The sequence below is a fragment of the Mesoplodon densirostris genome, chromosome 19 (assembly GCF_025265405.1).
Source record: "Mesoplodon densirostris isolate mMesDen1 chromosome 19, mMesDen1 primary haplotype, whole genome shotgun sequence".
NCBI classification, from domain to species: Eukaryota; Metazoa; Chordata; class Mammalia; order Artiodactyla; family Ziphiidae; genus Mesoplodon; species Mesoplodon densirostris.
The window spans coordinates 51350614-51369267 of NC_082679.1; the positions used below are offsets into that span (position 1 = coordinate 51350614).

At 39.4% G+C, this 18654-nt stretch overlaps 1 protein-coding gene across 4 annotated transcripts in view; it reads right to left on the reverse strand.

Annotated features, from left to right (window-relative positions):
* Positions 1–18654, reverse strand: part of IST1 (IST1 factor associated with ESCRT-III) — a 37282-nt gene that overhangs the window by 6298 nt on the left and 12330 nt on the right. For all 4 annotated transcript variants that reach the window (XM_060085505.1, XM_060085501.1, XM_060085502.1 and 1 more), the window contains exons 2-6: positions 7546–7648; positions 6932–7112; positions 6073–6160; positions 1333–1416; positions 704–814 (exon numbers count right to left, since the gene is read on the reverse strand). In XM_060085505.1, the coding sequence (XP_059941488.1) occupies positions 704–814; positions 1333–1416; positions 6073–6160; positions 6932–7112; positions 7546–7648 (567 nt within the window). The remainder of the gene's footprint in view (positions 1–703; positions 815–1332; positions 1417–6072; positions 6161–6931; positions 7113–7545; positions 7649–18654) is intronic.

Sequence of the window (18654 nt, forward strand, 5' to 3'; positions counted from 1 at the left end):
CCTGGTCCAGGAAGATCCCACATGCCGCAGAGCAACTAAGCCCGCGCACCTACAGCCCATGCTCTGCAACAAGAAAAGCCACTGCAATGAGAAGCCCACATACCGCAACGAAGACCCAATGCAGCCAAAAGTAAATTTTTTTAAAAAGAGCTGGCGGAATAAATGCTTCTGTCCTGAAATGTGTACTTTGGGCAGGGAGAGGGATGTCTGAGCAGCACACCAAAACATATACTATACCCGGTCAACATTAACTGCTGATTTACTGTTTGCACATCTGCCCTTCTTTCACTGTAAGCCTCTTTAGGACAGGGACCTGGTTTATATATTTTCTGTATTCTCAGCTTTCTGGGGCACATGGCAGGCACACAACAGATGTTTTCAGGATCTGTTCTGGGTCTTGGGGCTTTTCTTCCTACCCATAGGGGCCTCTCAATTCCTTGAACTTCACTGAAAAGTAGCAATAATGCCACTTTATATTTGTATTGAAGTTTGTACCTTTTCAAAGTGTTTTCAGTCATTCATCTCATCTGATCCCTAAATACTCTGAGAGATGCAGGCATATTTATTGTTATCCCAGAGGCATTAACTGGACAAAGGCTTAAACTCCCACATGCAAACTTGAGTGCAAAGAAAATGGTTATTTTTCAAAGACAGTGATATCGAGACTCATTTTCCTTTGTATTCTAAAAGACTCTAAACGTACCATGACCACAGAGTCAGGCTCATAGGGCACACTGTAGTTCTTGGCAATTTCAATCAGGTATCTCTCCACCAGGATTTTGGGTGGGGCCTCCACACTCAGTTTGTGCATTAGCTGTAAGTAAAAGATCAGGGTTAAGATGCATCTGCATCAACCAGCCTCAGCCTAACCTGTATCAATTTTAAACTTTGTTCCTCACATTTCAAATTGAGAGGAAAAAAAGAAGCTCCATCCAGTTAAATTATTTTTTTCAATCACAAAGCACAAGACCCGTGTATCCCTCACATTCTCTGGTTACATATGCCTCAAAGACTGATACTGCTGCCTTCCACATTTGAAATCATCTACCCTTCTCCGCACCTCACTTCTACCTCCATAAATCACAAGTGGCACAAAGGATAAGGTACAAAACCAGGAATGACACAGATGATGGAAGGCTTCACAGTCAGAGGTGTAGGACAGGGGTAAGGAGCTGACTGCCCTGCCAGACAGCATTCTCTCTCTTACTATGAAATGTGCAATCCCAGATTAACCCTACATTACAGTGCTACCCACTGGACTCACTGCAGACAATAAAAATAACCTGCCCCCACCCCACCCACTGCTTCATGTTTAACAATTATGTTCATTACCCGGTCATTCACAGTTCCAATCTGGTTGGTCCTACATAACTTGCCATATTCCTTGCTATACTTGGCACAGAGTTGATCAGCAACCTACAAAGAAAAAGAACAGTAAATAAAAATGGAAACCACTCCTACAGAGGGCTTCAAGCTTCCTCCTATTAACAGTGAACAGGATTTCCAAAAGACTAGGTCTGTAAAGCCTTAAGGGGCACATATTAATTCATTTAGTTATTTGTTTATCCAGCCATCCACTGAGCTGCAACTGTATGCCACACTCTACTATAAGCATTATGTTACACACTACAAATGATGAAGAAAAACAGACATTGTTCCTACTCTTATAAAATCTTACAGTCTCTGGGTAAAAACAATCATTACTCAAATAATCACAAAGATAAAGGTACAAATGCAGCTGTGATAAGGGGAAAGGAAAAGTACACTAAACTATCTGCTTACAACAGTAGAATCAGACCTGATCAGAAAAGTCAGATCAAGTGATGCTTCACTGAGATGTAAAGGATGATCAGGAGTTAACTAAACATGGAGGGAAGGAAGAACATTCCAGGAAAAGAAAACAGCATGTGCAAAAGGCCTCTGCTGGAAAAACAGGGCCAATCCTCAAGCCAAAATAAAATCAGTGAGCCTCTTGTGCAAGGCCCAAAGGAAGAGTGTGGTAGGAAATGAAGAAAGGCAGACGGGGGCCAGACAGTGCAGGGCCGTGTAGGCTTTATTAGTTTTGTTTCTATCAAAAGAACAACAGGAAACTACTAAAGGACTTTAAAGCAAGGGGTAGTGACAGGATCAGATCAGTGTTTTGAACAGAACCCTTAGTTGTTCTGATAGAATGGTGAACAGACTAAAGGAAGCCAAAGTAGATGTAGAAAAAATTTTCAAGAAGTTACTACAATAGTACAGGCAGGAGATAGTGCTATTGGACCAGAGTGGTCCCAATACCTGGAAGTTCAGTGAGGGGGCACTCAGTGTTAGGTAGACTTTCAGTGGTACTGGGTACTTATAAGTTTGTTATTTGTCTTTTAACAATGGTTTTTGTTCTGCTTTATACTATGCAGAAATCTTTAATTTTTACTTATCACTCTTTGTTTATGGCTTTTAGGTTTTGTGGCATGTTTATGCCTTTTCCACTATGAGATTATTTTTTTTAATGCCTAACTTTGTTTCTTTAAGGTTTCATTTTTTTTTAATGTAAATCTTTGTTTCGTCTGGAATCTTGATATAAAGGAGGAGTATAAGAGAGGCTATAAACCAGATTTACATTAAAAGTAGAAGCAGTTGCCTCTACTCTCCCATTCCCCTACCCACAAAACTGTATAACCACCCTCCCCCTACCTTATCAGAATACAGGAGGCTTACTCTCTGGGGACGTTAAACTAAAGGAACTCTGGGCTCCATGCACAGCAGAGAGCAGAGATACTGGCAACAAGAGAATTACGTGTAAATCTTCTCTAAGAGAGGAATGATACCTTTGGCTTCCTTCTCCCTGTGCTCTCAAAAATGCAGCCAGCTTATACCTTCCAGGTAGAAGACAGAACTCCTCTCTGAGGAAAATGACCAATCCAAGGAAAGAAAACTAGTTCCTGACAGTCTGGAGTTCCCTCAAGAAAGGGCTTAGTCAGATCTTTTAACAATGAGTTGGTGCTGGAGGTACCATGCTCCTTGATTTCAAGCTATACTAAAACAGCTGCAGTCATCAAAACAGTATGGTTCTGGCATAAAAACAGACAAATCAATGAAACAGAATAGAGAGCCCAAAAATGAACCCATAGTTATATGGCAATTATTCTACAACAAAGGAAGCAAGAATATACAATGGGAAAAAGATAGCCTCTTCAATAAATGGTGTTGGGAAAATTGGACTACTCTCTCAACACATACACAAAAATAAATTCAAAACAGATTAAAGGCTTAAATGTAAGATCTGAAACCATAAAACTTCTAGGAAAAAATATAGGCAGTACACTCTTTGACACTGGTCTTAGTAATACTCTTTTGGGTATGTCTCAGGCACGGGAAACAAAAGCAACAATAAACAAATGGGACTACATCCAACTAAAAAGCTTTTGTATGGTGAAGGAAACTATCAACAAAATGAAAAGGCCACCTACTGAATGGGAGAAGATATTTGCAAACAATATATCTGATAAGGGGTCAATATCCAAAATATACAAAAAACTCATACAACTCAACACCAAAAAACAATCCAATTAGAAAACGGGCAGAAGATCTGGACATTTTACCAAAGATGACAAACACATGGCCAACAGGCACATGAAAAGATGCTCAATATCACTAATTCAGGAACTGCAAATCAAAACCAGAATGAGATATCCCCTCACCCTGTCAGAATGGCTATCATAAAAAAAAAAAGACCACAAATAACAAGTGTTGGTGATGATATGGAGAAAAAGAAACACTAGTGTACTGTTAGTGGGAATGTAAATTGGTGTAGCCACTATGGAAAACAGTATGGAGATTCCTCAAAAGATTAAAAACAGAACTAACATCTGATCCAGCAATTCCACTCCTGGGTATTTATCCAAAGAAAACAAAAACACTAATTAGAAAAAACATACATATGCACGCCTATTCTCACTGAAGCACTGTTTACAACCACCAAGATATGGAAGCAACCCAAGTGCCCATCAGTAGATGAATGAAAATGCAGTACATATATACAATGGAATATTACCCATAAAAAAGAATGAAATCTTGCCATTTGCAACATGGATAGACCTAGAGGGCATTATGCTAAGTGAAATAAATCAGACAGAGAAAGAAAAATATCATATGATCTCACTTATATGTGGAATCTAGAAAATAAAACATATAAACAAACAGAATTACAGATACAGAGAACAATCAGGTGGTTGCAAGAGGTGGGTGGGAGGAGGAAATAGCTGAGGGAGATTAAGAGGTACAAAGTTCCAGCTGCAAAATAAATGAGTCACAAGTATGAAATGTACAGTGTGGGGAATACAGTCAATAACTAAGTAATGTATTTGTATGGTGACATATCATAACTAGGCTTATCGTGATCATTTTGAAATGTATAGAAAAAAATCACTATGTTGTGTAACAGGAACAACATAATGTTGTAGGTCAATTATACTTCAAAAACAAACAAACATGCAACAAACTCATAGAAAAAGAGATCAGCTTTGTGGTTACCAGAGGCAGGGAGTGGGAGGGAAGGGGGAATTGGATGAAGGCACTCAAAAGGTACTACAAATTTCCAGTTGTAAGTAAGTAAGTACTAGAGATGTAATGCACAACATGATAAATATAATTAACACTGCTGTATGTTATATATGAAAACTGCTGAGAGTAAATCGTAAGAGTTCTCATTACAAAAATAAATTTTTCTATTTCTTTAATATTGTATCTATATGAGGTGATGGATGTTCACTAAAATTACTGTGATAATCATTTCATGATGTATGTAAGTCAAGTCATTATGCTGTACATCTTATACAGTGCTGTATGTCAATTACATCTCAATGAAACTGGAAGGAAAAAAGAGAAAAAAAACAAACAATGAATTGGCATCTGGCAATAAGCCCACCCAAGCAAGCACACAAGAGGTTCCAATCCACTTTTTAGCACCTCCCTCTTAAACATGAACAGCCAAGGGCCATGAAACCTTTCAGAAAAGCCTCTATTATAAAAATAGTTTAAATCTAAGAAATAGATAGAAGGAAACAATACAGAAACAAGGAAAGTTAAAAAGGGACTATAATATTCTCAGAAAGTTAGAAGACACTGTAGCCATGAAACAAAAATAATAGACTATTAAAAAAAAACACATATTCAGACACTTAAAAAGAGCTCTTAAAAAGTAAAAACAGGGCTTCCCTGGTGGCGCAGTGGTTGAGAGTCCGCCTGCCGATGCAGGGGACATGGGTTTGTGCCCCAGTCCGGGAGGACCCCACATGCCGCAGAGCGGCTGGGCCCGTAAGCCATGGCCGCTGAGCCTGCGTGTCCGGAGCCTGTGCTCCGCAACGGGAGAGGCCACAACAGTGAGAGGCCCGCGTACCACAAAAAAATAAAAAAATAAAAAATAAAATAAAAACACACAGAAGACAAGGAAATCTCATAAGATAGGCTGGGAGATAAGACTGAGACAATCTCCTAGTGAATAACTAGCAAAGATGTAGAAAATAGGAGAGAAAACAACTCGACTGAATTTGTACCTGAGCAGTCAGTACCATATCCACGTTGTGGCAGGCAATTTCTCAGTGAATTTTTCTGTCTCTTCTACCAGACTCTAAGCTACAAGAGCAGGGCTGGTGCCATACTTTGCTCACCACTGTGCTCTCAGTACCCACCCAACTCACAACATCTGCTCAATAAATATTTGTGGAATGAATCAATGAAGCAGAACATCCATTCCCTTTCATTAATGTTATTTTAACTTTACTGGTTTACAGTTGTATAAAAACTCTTCTATTTTTACATACTTAAATAACGTTACAATAAAAATAATTTAAGACAAAACTGGGGGGTATTTGTAACTTTGCCCCTTAGAAAAATTACTCAAGTTTGGAAAACACTGTTCTGTTCCATGATATAAGGCCTGAAAAGGAGGAAGAAACAAGTTTACAAAGCCTTTTTCAAAGGCAGCATGAGAAGGGTACAAAAATACGTGGTCAAAAAAGCAGAAGTGACTTATGTTAACCAACCTTTCTAACAGGAAAAACTTCACGCATCACTGAAACTGGTTGTACTCACAATTTTCAACTCAGCCACTTCTGACTGGAGTCGAGGAGCAGCCCAAATCAGTGTAGACACAGATTCAGCCAGACCAGAATCTAACTCCCTAATTAAGGGAGAAATTAATAAATAAAATTTAACATTCTTTCAAACAAACAAAACCCCCTCATCTGTATCCCACACTTGACAGCCTCTAAGGCAATTTCACAAATCTCACTGGATTCTCACAATAACTCTAGGCTTCAAGCCATCTCTGTCATCCTATTTTGGAGGGGGAAACACAAACTAAGTAACAAGCCCAAGGTCACAAAGTCAGGAAATGGCTGAGCCAAGACTCAAACTTAGGCCTCTTGATTTCAGATTCCAAATTTTCTTTTCAACAGTTGTCTACATTGAGATCAGGCCTTCAAGTGAAGAGCAGGAAGAATGCTGATGGGTATGTGAAGTGGTAGTCCCTTAGTGCTATCGCCCTACGTGTAGGAAGAGACCAGTATTACTACTCCTTTCTCAAATTCCAGAGGTGATCTGACTTAGGTCTTCAAATTAAAATACCTTTCTTCATTACAGTTATACAAGATGAAAAAGTTCTAGAGGTGTGCTGAACAACACTGTGTCTACAGTTAAACAATACTGTATTGAGTGTTTTAAAATGTTTAAGGCAGGTCTCATGTTAAGTGTTCTTATCAAAGAAAAGGGTGATACAAGGAAATTTCTGGAGGTGATGACTGTTTTCTAACTTGATTGTGATGATGGTGTACAGGTGTATGCCTATGTCCAAACTCGTCAAATTGTACGCATTAAATATGTGAAGTTTTTTCCTAAATAACTATACCTCAATGAAGCTTAAAAAAAAAAAAAAAAAGACAAACCAGCTTACTTCATCGACTGGATGAGGCCAAACCGAGCCAGCAGCAGGTCACAGTACAGCTCCAGGATCTCCATGGCCTCCACAAGGTAGTCTTCTCGAATAATGTGCTCCACTCGGATTCGAGCTCGTTCATCTTTCCCAGCAGCCAGATAGTCAGCAATCTCTTTCCTTGCTTTCTGGGCCAGCTCCGCTAAAGCACAAATCCCACTCCAGTCACAAAGTAGTAGTATACTGGGCCCTGGCCTGCAGGCAGACATCCACCCCAAAACAGAAAAGTGGGTGTTTCTACTATATCCTAGCTCACCGTCCCTTAGCAAATTTAGTCTCATCTCATCTAGTCTAGAATTTGCTACCTCGTCTAGATGAGAATATTGTTTGTGTAGCCAGAAATATCCACCTATGGAGTCACGTTACCTATTCCATAGCAAGAGTATGTTCCTTTCCCTGCAACAAAGTGATTCAGTCTAACTAGTCACAAAGGACAGCAAAAATGTATCCAAAACCTAAAGGATATGGGATCCTTAAGACTTCATAGTGCTAGCCTGGAAGAGCCAATATTGAGGTGCTAGGACTCAGTGGTATATTTTGGGAAAGAAAATATAATACAATCATGCATAACTCACTTTTTTTTTTCTCCAATAGTTTAAGACGGTTTATGACTAATCTCAAATTGACTCGTAAACGCTCAGCTTTAAATCCAGAGCCCAGCATGCTGTGCTGTTTCTCCTGGAAAAAGATAAGAAGCACAGTGACTACTTTCAAGTTAAAATTAGTTCAGGAACTAAGACCAGTTAGAGGGTGGATTATTTGACATTATAAACCAGAGTAGTTTTCTAATACAGGTAAATAAATAACATGATCTGACTCACATTTTTTAAAGATCATTTGGCTGTTGGGTGGAGAACTGATTGGGGGAGGATAATAATGGAAGCAAGAGAACCAAGAACAAGGCTATTACAACAATCCAAACAAAAAATGAAAATAGCTTAGACTGGGATAGTTAACAGTGGTGATGGCAGAAGTGATTGGATTTGAGATCTGTTTTGAGCACAGAGATGAAAGAACCCGGTGATGGATAAAATGAATATCTATCTCTGTACTGGTATAGGAGTGGGGTGATAAAAACAAAGAAACAGGAAGGCCTCCTATTTCTCCCCCAAAAAAGATAAGAGAGAGTGATAAGAAAAGATTATCAAATTTAGAACTAAATTCAAAAATATTATCACCTTAATTCCTCAAATCCTCCTACTAAGTCTTAGCCTTTGGAAAAAGCTACTGCCCAAGATCACAGAAATATTATTAACATCTACCCACCTACAAAGAAATATACAAAGAGGTAAAAAAGTTTAAAAAAATGCTCTATAAAATTCGACAACAGGGATAAACAACAAGGTCCTACTGTACAGCACAAAGAACTAAATTCAATATACTATGATAAACCATAATGAAAAAAATATTTAAAATAAAAGAATGTATACATATATACAACTGAATCACATTGCTCTACATAAGAAATGAACACAACACTGTAAACAACTATACTTCAGTAAAAAAAAAAATTAAGAACAAAAAGCAAAATAAAATTCGACAACAGAAGGCTATTATTTACTAAGACTTTTACTGAACAGCAGAGTTATAGTCAACAAAACCACTCCCTCCACCCATAAGACTTTAGGGTATAACACTGTGCATTGACCACTGTGCACTCTGTATCAAGACAGCACTATTTCTCTCTATTAATTATGGACCTGAACTTCAAAACATGTAATATCCAAACAAAAGGTAGGCCTAACAAAGTAACCGAAGGACAGACAAACCAAAAAACATACCCAATGTAAGGACAAACACTAGGAATAGTATGTCTGCCTGTGCATAAACCACTAATAGAAAACATCAGATGTATTTTTCTTTTGGGAAACTGCCTGCAGAATCCTTTATACTTCATTTAATAATTAACCCAAGTCCCAGTTTACAATGGTAAATATCTGGGATCCATGATAATACTAAATTATGTTCAATCCATTTAACAAATATTTGCTGATTATCTCTATGACAGACAATGGCTAGATGCTAGAGATAAAAAAAATTTAGAAGGCACAGTCCTTGTGATCAAAAGAACTTAAATTCTATTGGAAAAAAAACAGCTAAGAATATCAGGCAACTACATTACTATTTGCTAAGAACCAGAATTCTAGAGTAGTACTCAACTGGAAGTGATTTTGTCTAGAGAGGACATTTGGGAGTGACTGGAGACATTTTGGTTTGTCATGATTTCAGGAGATGCTACTAGCATATATAGTAGGCACAAAAGGATGCTGCCTACATCCTACAATGAACAGGACAACACCCCCGCCCCAAACAAAAAAAAATCCAGCCCAAAATGTCAATAGTGTCAAGATTAAAAAACCTATTCTAGAGAAAAGACATGCAACCTGCTCAGGGATGTTACAGAATTCTTTCTAGGAGAAGGAAAAGCCTAAGCCAAGTCCAGAAGGCCAAGCAAGATATTCGTAAGGTAAAAAGCGGGTGTGACTATCCTGCGCAGAGGGAGTGATGTGTGTAAAATCCAGGTACCAGAGAGAACAAGTAGTTTTGTGAGAAACACAAGTTCAGTACAGCTGAAGCATGGCATTAATTACAGCTTATGCCACATGTCTCATAATCCTAAATTTAAAACTTCAATTCAAAAATTATTTAGATGACGTCAGGTGCTATAGTAGGTGCTGACTAGATCCATACAGTATTCCTGTTCTGAAGGCATTCATAACCAGAGATAGATGGGAATTAAAAAAACAGCCAGGAAAACGGTAACTAGTACTAACATTTACTCTACCAGGCACTTGCCCAAGATCACCCAGCAACCAAGTGGTAGAGCTAAGGATAAAACCTAAGTGCGGGGGGAAGCTTCGGAGCCTCGGAGGAGAGCACAGCAACATGGGTGCGGAGGACAAAGTGGAGAGATTCCCACACAGAGGATCGGAGCGAACCAGCCCGAGAAGCTTGTCTGCTCACCCACCGGGGCGGGCGGGGCTGGGAGCTGAGGCTCTGGCGGCTTCGGTCAGAGTACAGGGAGAGGACTGGGGTTGGCTGCGTGAACACAGCCTGAAGGGGTTAGTGCACCACGCCTAGCCAGGAGGGAGTCCAGGGAAGAGTCTGGAGCTGCCGAAGAGGCAAGAGACTTCTTCTTCCCTTTGTTTCCTGGTGCACGAAGAGAGGGAATTAAGAGCGCTGCTTAAAAGAGCTCCAGAGACGGGCGCGAGCCTCAGCTAACAGCGCGGACCCCAGAGACGGGCATGAGATGCTAAGGCTGCTGCTGCCGCCACCAAGAAGCCTGTGTGCGAGCACAGGTCACTGTCCACACCTCCCCTCACGGGAGCCTGTGCAGCCTGCCACTGCCAGGGTCCCGGGATCCAGGGACAACTTCCCCGGGAGAACGCACAGGCATGCCTCAGGCTGGTGCAACGTCACAATGACCTCTGCCGCTGCAGGCACACTCCGCATTGTGCCCCTCCCTCTCCCCGCCTGAGTGAGCCAGAGCCCCCAAATCAGCGGCTCCTTTAACCCCATCCTGTCTGAGCGAAGAACAGACGCCCTCCAGCGACCTACACGCAGGGGTGGGGCCAAATCCAAAGCTGAGCCCCGGGAGCTGTGAGAACAAAGAAGAGAAAGGGAAATCTCTCCCAGCAGCCTCAGGAGCAGCGGATTAAATCTCGACAATCAACTTGATGTACCCTGCATCTGTGGAATACCTGAATAGACAACGAATCATCCCAAATTGAGGAGGTGGGCTTTGAGAGCAAGATTATTTTTTCCCCTTTTCCTCTTTTTGTGAGTGTGTATGTGTATGCTTCTGTGTGAGACTTTGTCTGTATAGCTTCGCTTTCACCGTTTGTCCTAGGGTTCTATCCGTCCGTTTTTTTGTGTGTGTTTACTTAAAAAAATTTTTTTTCTTAATAATTATTTTTTATTTTAATAACTTTATTTTATCTTACTTTATTTTATTTTAGTTTATCCTCTTTCTTTCTACTTTTTCTCCCTTTTATTCTGAGCCATGTGGATGAAAGGCTCTTGATGCTGCAGCCAGGAGTCAGTGCTGTGCCTCTGAGGTGGGAGAGCCAACTTCAGGACACTGGTCCACAAGAGACCTCCCAGCTCCACATAATATCAAACGGCAAAAATCTCCGCGAGATCTCCATCTCAACACCAACACCCAGCTTTACTCAACGACCAGCAAGCTACAGTGCTGGACAACCCTATGCCAAACAACTAGCAAGACAGGAACACAACCCCACCCATTAGCAGAGAGGCTGCCTAAAATCATACTAAGTCCACAGAGACCCCAAAACACACCACCAGACGTGGACCTGCCCACCAGAAAGACAAAATCCAGCCTCATCCACCAGAACACAGGCACTAGTCCCCTCCACCAGGAAGCCTACACAACCCACTGAACCAACTTTAGCCACTGGGGACAGACACCAAAAACAATGGGAATTACGAACCTGCAGCCTGCAAAAAGGAGAACCCAAACACAGTAAGATAAGCAAAATGAGAAGACAGAAAAACACACAGCAGATGAAGGAGCAAAATAAAAACCCACCAGACCTAACAAATGAAGAGGTAATAGTCTACCTCAAAAAGAATTCAGAATAATGATAGTAAAGATGATCCAAAATCTTGGAAATAGAAGAGAGAAAATGCAAGAAACATTTAAGAAGGACCTAGAAGAACTAAAGAGGAAACAAGCAACGATGAACAACACAATAAATGAAATTAAAAATACTCTAGAAAGGATCCATAGCAGAATAACTGAGGCAGAAGAACGGATAAGTGACCTAGAAGATAAAATAGTGGAAATAACTACTGCAGAGCAGAATAAAGAAAACAGAATGAAAAGAACTGAGGACAGTCTCAGAGACCTCTGGGACCACATTAAATGCACCAACATTCGAATTATAGGGGTTCCAGAAGAAGAAGAGAAAAAGAAAGCGACTGAGAAAATATATGAAGAGATTACAGTTGAAAACTTCCCTATTATGGGAAAGGAAATAGTTAATCAAGTCCAGGAAGCACAGAGAGTCCCATACAGGATAAATCCACGGAGAAACACGTCAAGACACATATTAATCAAAGTCAAAAATTGAATAAAAAGAAAACATATTAAAAGCAGCAAGGGAGGGCTTCCCTGGTGGCGCAGTGGTTGAGAGTTCGCCTGCCGATGCAAGGGACGCAGGTTCGTGCCCCGATCTGGGAAGATCCCACATGCCGTGGAGCGGCAGGGCCCGTGAGCCATGGCCGCTGAGCCTGCGCATCCGGAGCCTGTTCTCCTCAACAGGAGAGGCCACAGCAGTGAGAGGCCTGCGTACCATAAAAAACAAGAATGTAAAAGCAGCAAGGGAAAAACAACAAATAACACACAAGGGAATCCCCATAAGGTTAACACCTGATCTTTCAGCAGAAACTCTGCGAGCCAGAAGGGACTGGCAGGACATATTTAAAGTGATGAAGCAGAAAAACCTACAACCAAGATTACTCTACCCAGCAAGGATCTCATTCAGATTTGATGGAGAAATTAAAACCTTTACAGACAAGCAAAAGCTGAGAGAGTTCAGCACCACCAAACCAGCTTTACAACAAATGCTAAAGGATCTTCTCTAGGAAGGAAACACAAGAGAAGGAAAAGACCTACAAAAACAAACACAAAACAATTAAGAAAATGGGAATGGGAACATACATATTGATAATTACCTTAAATGTAAACGGATTAAATGCTCCCAACAAAAGACACAGAGTGGCTGAATGGATACAGAAACAAGACCCATATATATACTGTCTACAAGAGACCCACTTCAGACCTAGAGACACATACAGACTGAAAGTGAGGGGATGGAAAAAGATATTCCATGCAAATGGAAACCAAAAGAAAGCTGGAGTAGCAATTCTTATATCAGAAAAAATAGACTTTAAAATAAAGAGTACTAGAAGAGACAAAGAAGGACACTACATAGTGATCAAGGGATCAATCCAAGAAGAAGATATAACAATTGTAAATATTTATGCACCCAACATAGGAGCACCTCAATACATAAGGCAAATACTAACAGCCATAAAAGGGGAAATCGACAGTAACACATTCATAGTAGGGGACTTTAACACCCCACTTTCAGCAATGGACAGATCATCCAAAATGAAAATAAATAAGGAAACACAAGCTTTAAATGATACATTAAACAAGATGGACTTAATTGATATTTATAGGACATTCCATCCAAAAACAACAGAATACACATTTTTTCTCAAGTGCTCATGGAACATTCTCCAGGACAGATCATATCTTGGGTCACAAATCAAGCCTTGGTAAATTTAAGAAAACTGAAATTGTATCAAGTATCTTTTCCGACCACAACGCTAGGAGACTAGATATCAATTACAGGAAAAGATCTGTAAAAAATACAAACACATGAAGGCTAAACAATACACTACTTAATAACGAAGTGATCACTGAAGAAATCAAAGAGGAAATTTTAAAATACCTAGAAACAAATGACAATGGAGACACGACGACCCAAAACCTATGGGATGCAGCAAAAGCAGTTCTAAGAGGGAAGTTTATAGCAATACAATCCTGCCTTAAGAAACAGGAAACATCTCGAATAAACAACCTAACCTTGCACCTAAAGCAATTAGAGAAAGAAGAACAAAAAAACCCCAAAGTTAGCAGAAGGAAAGAAATCATAAAAATCAGATCAGAAATAAATGAAAAAGAAATGAAGGAAACAACAGCAAAGATCAATAAAACTAAAAGCTGGTTCTTTGAGAAGATAAACAAAATTGATAAACCATTAGCCAGACTCATCAAGAAAAAAAGGGAGAAGACTCAAATCAATATAATTAGAAATGAAAAAGGAGAAGTAACAACTGACACTGCAGAAATACAAAAGATCATGACAGATTACTACAAGCAACTCTATGCCAATAAAATGGACAACCTGGAAGAAATGGACAAATTCTTAGAAATGCACAACCTGCCAAGACTGAATCAGGAAGAAATAGAAAATATGAACAGACCAATCACAAGCACTGAAATTGAAACTGTGATTAAAAATCTTCCAACAAACAAAAGCCCAGGACCAGATGGCTTCACAGGCGAATTCTATCAAACATTTGGAGAAGAGCTAACACCTATCCTTCTCAAACTCTTCCAAAATATAGCAGAGGGAGGAACACTCCCAAACTCATTCTAAGAGGCCACCATCACCCTGATACCAAAACCAGACAAGGATGTCACAAAGAAAAAAAAACTACAGGCCAATATCACTGATGAACACAGATGCAAAAATCCTCAACAAAATACTAGCAAACAGAATACAACAGCACATTAAGAGGATCATACACCATGATCAACTGGGGTTTATTCCAGGAATGCAAGGATTCTTCAATATACGCAAATCAATCAATGTGATACACCATATTAACAAACTGTAGGAAAAAAACCACATGGTCATCTCAATAGATGCAGAGAAAGCTTTCGACAAAATTCAACACCCATTTATGATAAAAACCCTCCAGAAACTAGGCATAGAGGGAACTTTCCTCAACATAATAAAGGCCATATATGACAAACCCACAGCCAACATCATTCTCAATGGTGAAAGACTGAAACCATTTCCTCTAAGATCAGGAAGAAGACAAGGATGCCCACTCTCACCACTATTATTCAACATAGTTTTGCAAGTTTTAGCCACAGCAATCAGAGAAAAAAAGGAAATAAAAGGAATCCAAATCAGAAAAGAAGAAGTAAAGCTGTCACTGTTTGAAGATGACATGATACTATACATGCAGAATCCTTAAAATGCTACCAGAAAACTACTAGAGCTAATCAATGAATCTGGTAAAGTAGCAGGATACAAAATTAATGCACAGAAATCTCTGGCATTCCTATACACTAATGATGTAAAATCTGAAAGTGAAATCAAGAAAACACTCCCATTTACCATTGCAACAAAAAGAATAAAATATCTAGGAATAAACCTACCTAAGGAGACAAAAGACCTGTATGCAGAAAATTATAAGACACTGATGAAAAAAATTAAAGATGCTACAAATAGGTGGAGAGATATACCATGTTCTTGGATTGGAAGAATCAACACTGTGAAAATGACTCTACTACCCAAAGCAATCTACAGATTCAATGCAATCCCTATCAAACTACCACTGGCATTTTTCACAGAACTAGAACAAAAAAGTTCACAATTTGTGTGGAAACACCAAAGACCTCGAATAGCCAAAGCAATCTTGAGAATGAAAAACGGAGCTGGAGGGATCAGGCTCCCTGACTTCAGACTATACTACAAAGGTACAGTAATCAAGACAGCATGGTACCAGCACAAAAACAGAAATATAGATCAATGGAACAGGATAGAAAGCCCAGAGATAAACCCACGCACATATGGTAACCTTATCTTTGATAAAGGAGGCAGGAATGTACAGTGGAGAAGGGACCGCCTCTTCAATAAGTGGTGCTGGGAAAACTGGATAGGGACATGTAAAAGTATGAGATTACATCACTCCCTAACACCATACACAAAAATAAGGTCAAAATGGATTAAAGACCTAAATGTATAGCCAGAAACTATCAAACTCTTAGAGGAAAACATAGGCAGAACACTCTATGACATAAATCACAGCAAGATCCTTTTGGACCCACCTCCTAGAGAAATGGAAATAAAAACAAAAATAAACAAATGGGACCAAATGAAACTTCAAAGCTTTTGCACGGCAAAGGAAACCATAACAAGACCAAAAGACAACCCTCAGAATGGGAGAAAATATTTGCAAATGAAGCATCTGACAAAGGATTAATCTCCAAAATTTAAAAGCAGCTCATGCAGCTCAATATCAAAAAAACAAACAACCCAATCCAAAAATGGGCAGAAGACCTAAATAGACATTTCTCCAAAGAAGATATACAGACTGCCAACAAATAAATGAAAGGATGCTCAGCATCACTAATCATTAGAGAAATGCAAATCAAAACTACAATGAGATATCATCTCACACCAGTCAGAATGGCCATCATCAAAAAATCTAGAAACAATAAATGCTGGAGGGGGTGTGGAGAAAAGGGAACACTCTTGCACTGCTGGTGGGAATGTGAATTGGTACAGCCACTATGGAGAACAGTATGGAGGTTCCTTAAAAAACTACAAATAGAACTACCATATGACCCAGCAATTCCACTACTGGGCATATACCCTGAGAAAACCATAATTCAAAAAGAGTCATGTACCAAAATGTTCATTGCAGCTCTATTTACAATAGCCCGGAGATGGAAACAACCTAAATGGCCATCATCCGATGAATGGATAAAGAAGATGTGGCACATATATACAATGGAATATTACTCAGCCATAAACAGAAACAAAATTGAGCTATTTGTAGTGAGGTGGATAGACCTAGGGTCTGTCATACAGAGTGAAGTCAGTCAGAAAGAGAAGAACAAATACCGTATGCTAACACATATATATGGAATTTAAGAAAAAAAATGTCATGAAGAACCTAGGGGTAAAACAGGAATAAAGACACAGACCTACTAGAGAATGGACTTGAGGATATGGGGAGGGGGAAGGGTAGGTTGTGACAAAGTGAGAGAGTGGCATGGACATATATACACTACCAAATGTAAAATAGATACCTAGTGGGAAGCAGCCGCATAGCACAGAGAGATCAGCTCGGTGCTTTGTGACCACCTAGAGGGGTGGGAGGGAGGGAGACGCAAGAGGGAAGAGAAATGGGAACATATGTATAACTGATTCACTTTGTTATAAAGCAGAAACTAACACACCATTGTAAAGCAATTATACTCCAATAAAGGTGTTTAAATAAATAAATAAATAAAATCTAAGTGCATCTGAATTCAAAATCCAATTAAACAATCCTAATCATACAGTACTACATCATTTTTGGTACTAAGAATTGTGATACAATATGTATTTTTAATCCCCTTCAACAAATATTTATTGAATGCCTACTATACTGTGACAGGCCCTGGAGATAATATTGGTAAGGAAAAACAGACATGGTTACTGCCCTTATGGAAGTTTATAGTCTAGTTAGAGAAACTTATCACATCAGTAACTAAAATAACAACTGCAGTAAGGGCCACAAAGCAATAATGGTTCTCTGGAGTTTATTATTATGGGATTTGAATTCTTCAGTGGATACTGTCTCACAGATAAAAGATAACAATACTGGGGGTCTGATACAGTTATAAGGTATGACAGAAAAACGTCAAGATTTCTCGGTGGTTCTTAAGCAGTCTATAATCATCAGATGCCGTCAACACTTGCAAACAAAATTTTAGTCACATCTGTACTTTATTTTCAGGAGACTTAAAAACATACACATTTTGACCTAGTAATTCTACTCCTAGAAACTTAACCTAAGGAAATAATCAGAGCTTCATGCACAGAATTTTATACAAAAATATTTATCAGCACATTTTAAGACCAAAAAATTGAAATAATGAACCATATGAATAATGAAATACTGTTCTTACTAGTTAAACAAATTATATATATTTATGATGGAATTTTAAGTAGCCACTAAAATATTTTTTAAAAAGCATTTACTGGGACTTCCCTGCTGGCACAGTGGTTAAGAATCTGCCTGCCAATTCAGGGGACATGGATTCAATCCCTGGTCCAGGAAGATCCCACATGCCACGGAGCAACTAAGGCTCTGCACAACTGCTGAGCCTGTGCTCTAGAGCCCACGTGCGGCAACTACTGAGCCCGTGCACCACAACTACTGAAGCCCATGCGCTCTAGTGCCTGTGTGCCGCAACTACTGAGCCCACGTGCTGCAACTACTGAAGACCGCAAGCCTAGAGCCCATGCTCTGCAACAAGAGAAGCCATCGCAATGAGAAGCCTGCGCACCACAACGAAGAGTAACCCCCGCTCACCACATACAGAGAAAGCCCGCACACAGCAACGAAGACCCAACGCAGCCAAATAAATAAATAAATAAACAGCATTTATTAACATATTTATTAATGATATTAGTTTAAAAAGCATGACTATATATGCAGGATGACTCCAAATTCTGAGTTTTAAAAAAAGCACATAAGTAAAGACAAAGGCTAGACTAAAAAAACAAACAAACAAAAACAGATTTAGTTTTTCCTATATGTAAAACTCTTTTCAAATCCAAGGAATTTGGACTAACATTAAAGCTAACACTAAACACGAAATCTACCTCAGAAAGTATATAATTCGGAATTTCTATCAAAAAACAAAGAATAATATAAATAAATTCATTTGCCTCCTTAGAAAAGCAGAATGTTAACTCATCAGTAAACAAACATTAAGATCAACTTATCAGAATAGGTATCTAAAGTGGCTAGACACTGAAAGACACAAAAGTGTTAATTGAAGAGACAGGTAATAAGGGGGTAGTAGCTTTAGCAACATGAAGAAACTCTGGAGGGTGTAAAGACATCTCTATTTCACATATTTGCCTAAAATGGGTCAGCATCCATAAATGCTAGTTTGGGACCATAATGAAACAACTTGGAAAAGAAAGGAACCCAAACAATCATAAGAATAGGGACTCTGGGGCTTCCCTGGTGGCGCAAGTGGTTGAGAGTCTGCCTGCTGATGCAGGGAACACGGGTTCGTGCCCCGGTCCAGGAAGATCCCACATGCCGCGGAGTGGCTACGCCCGTGAGCC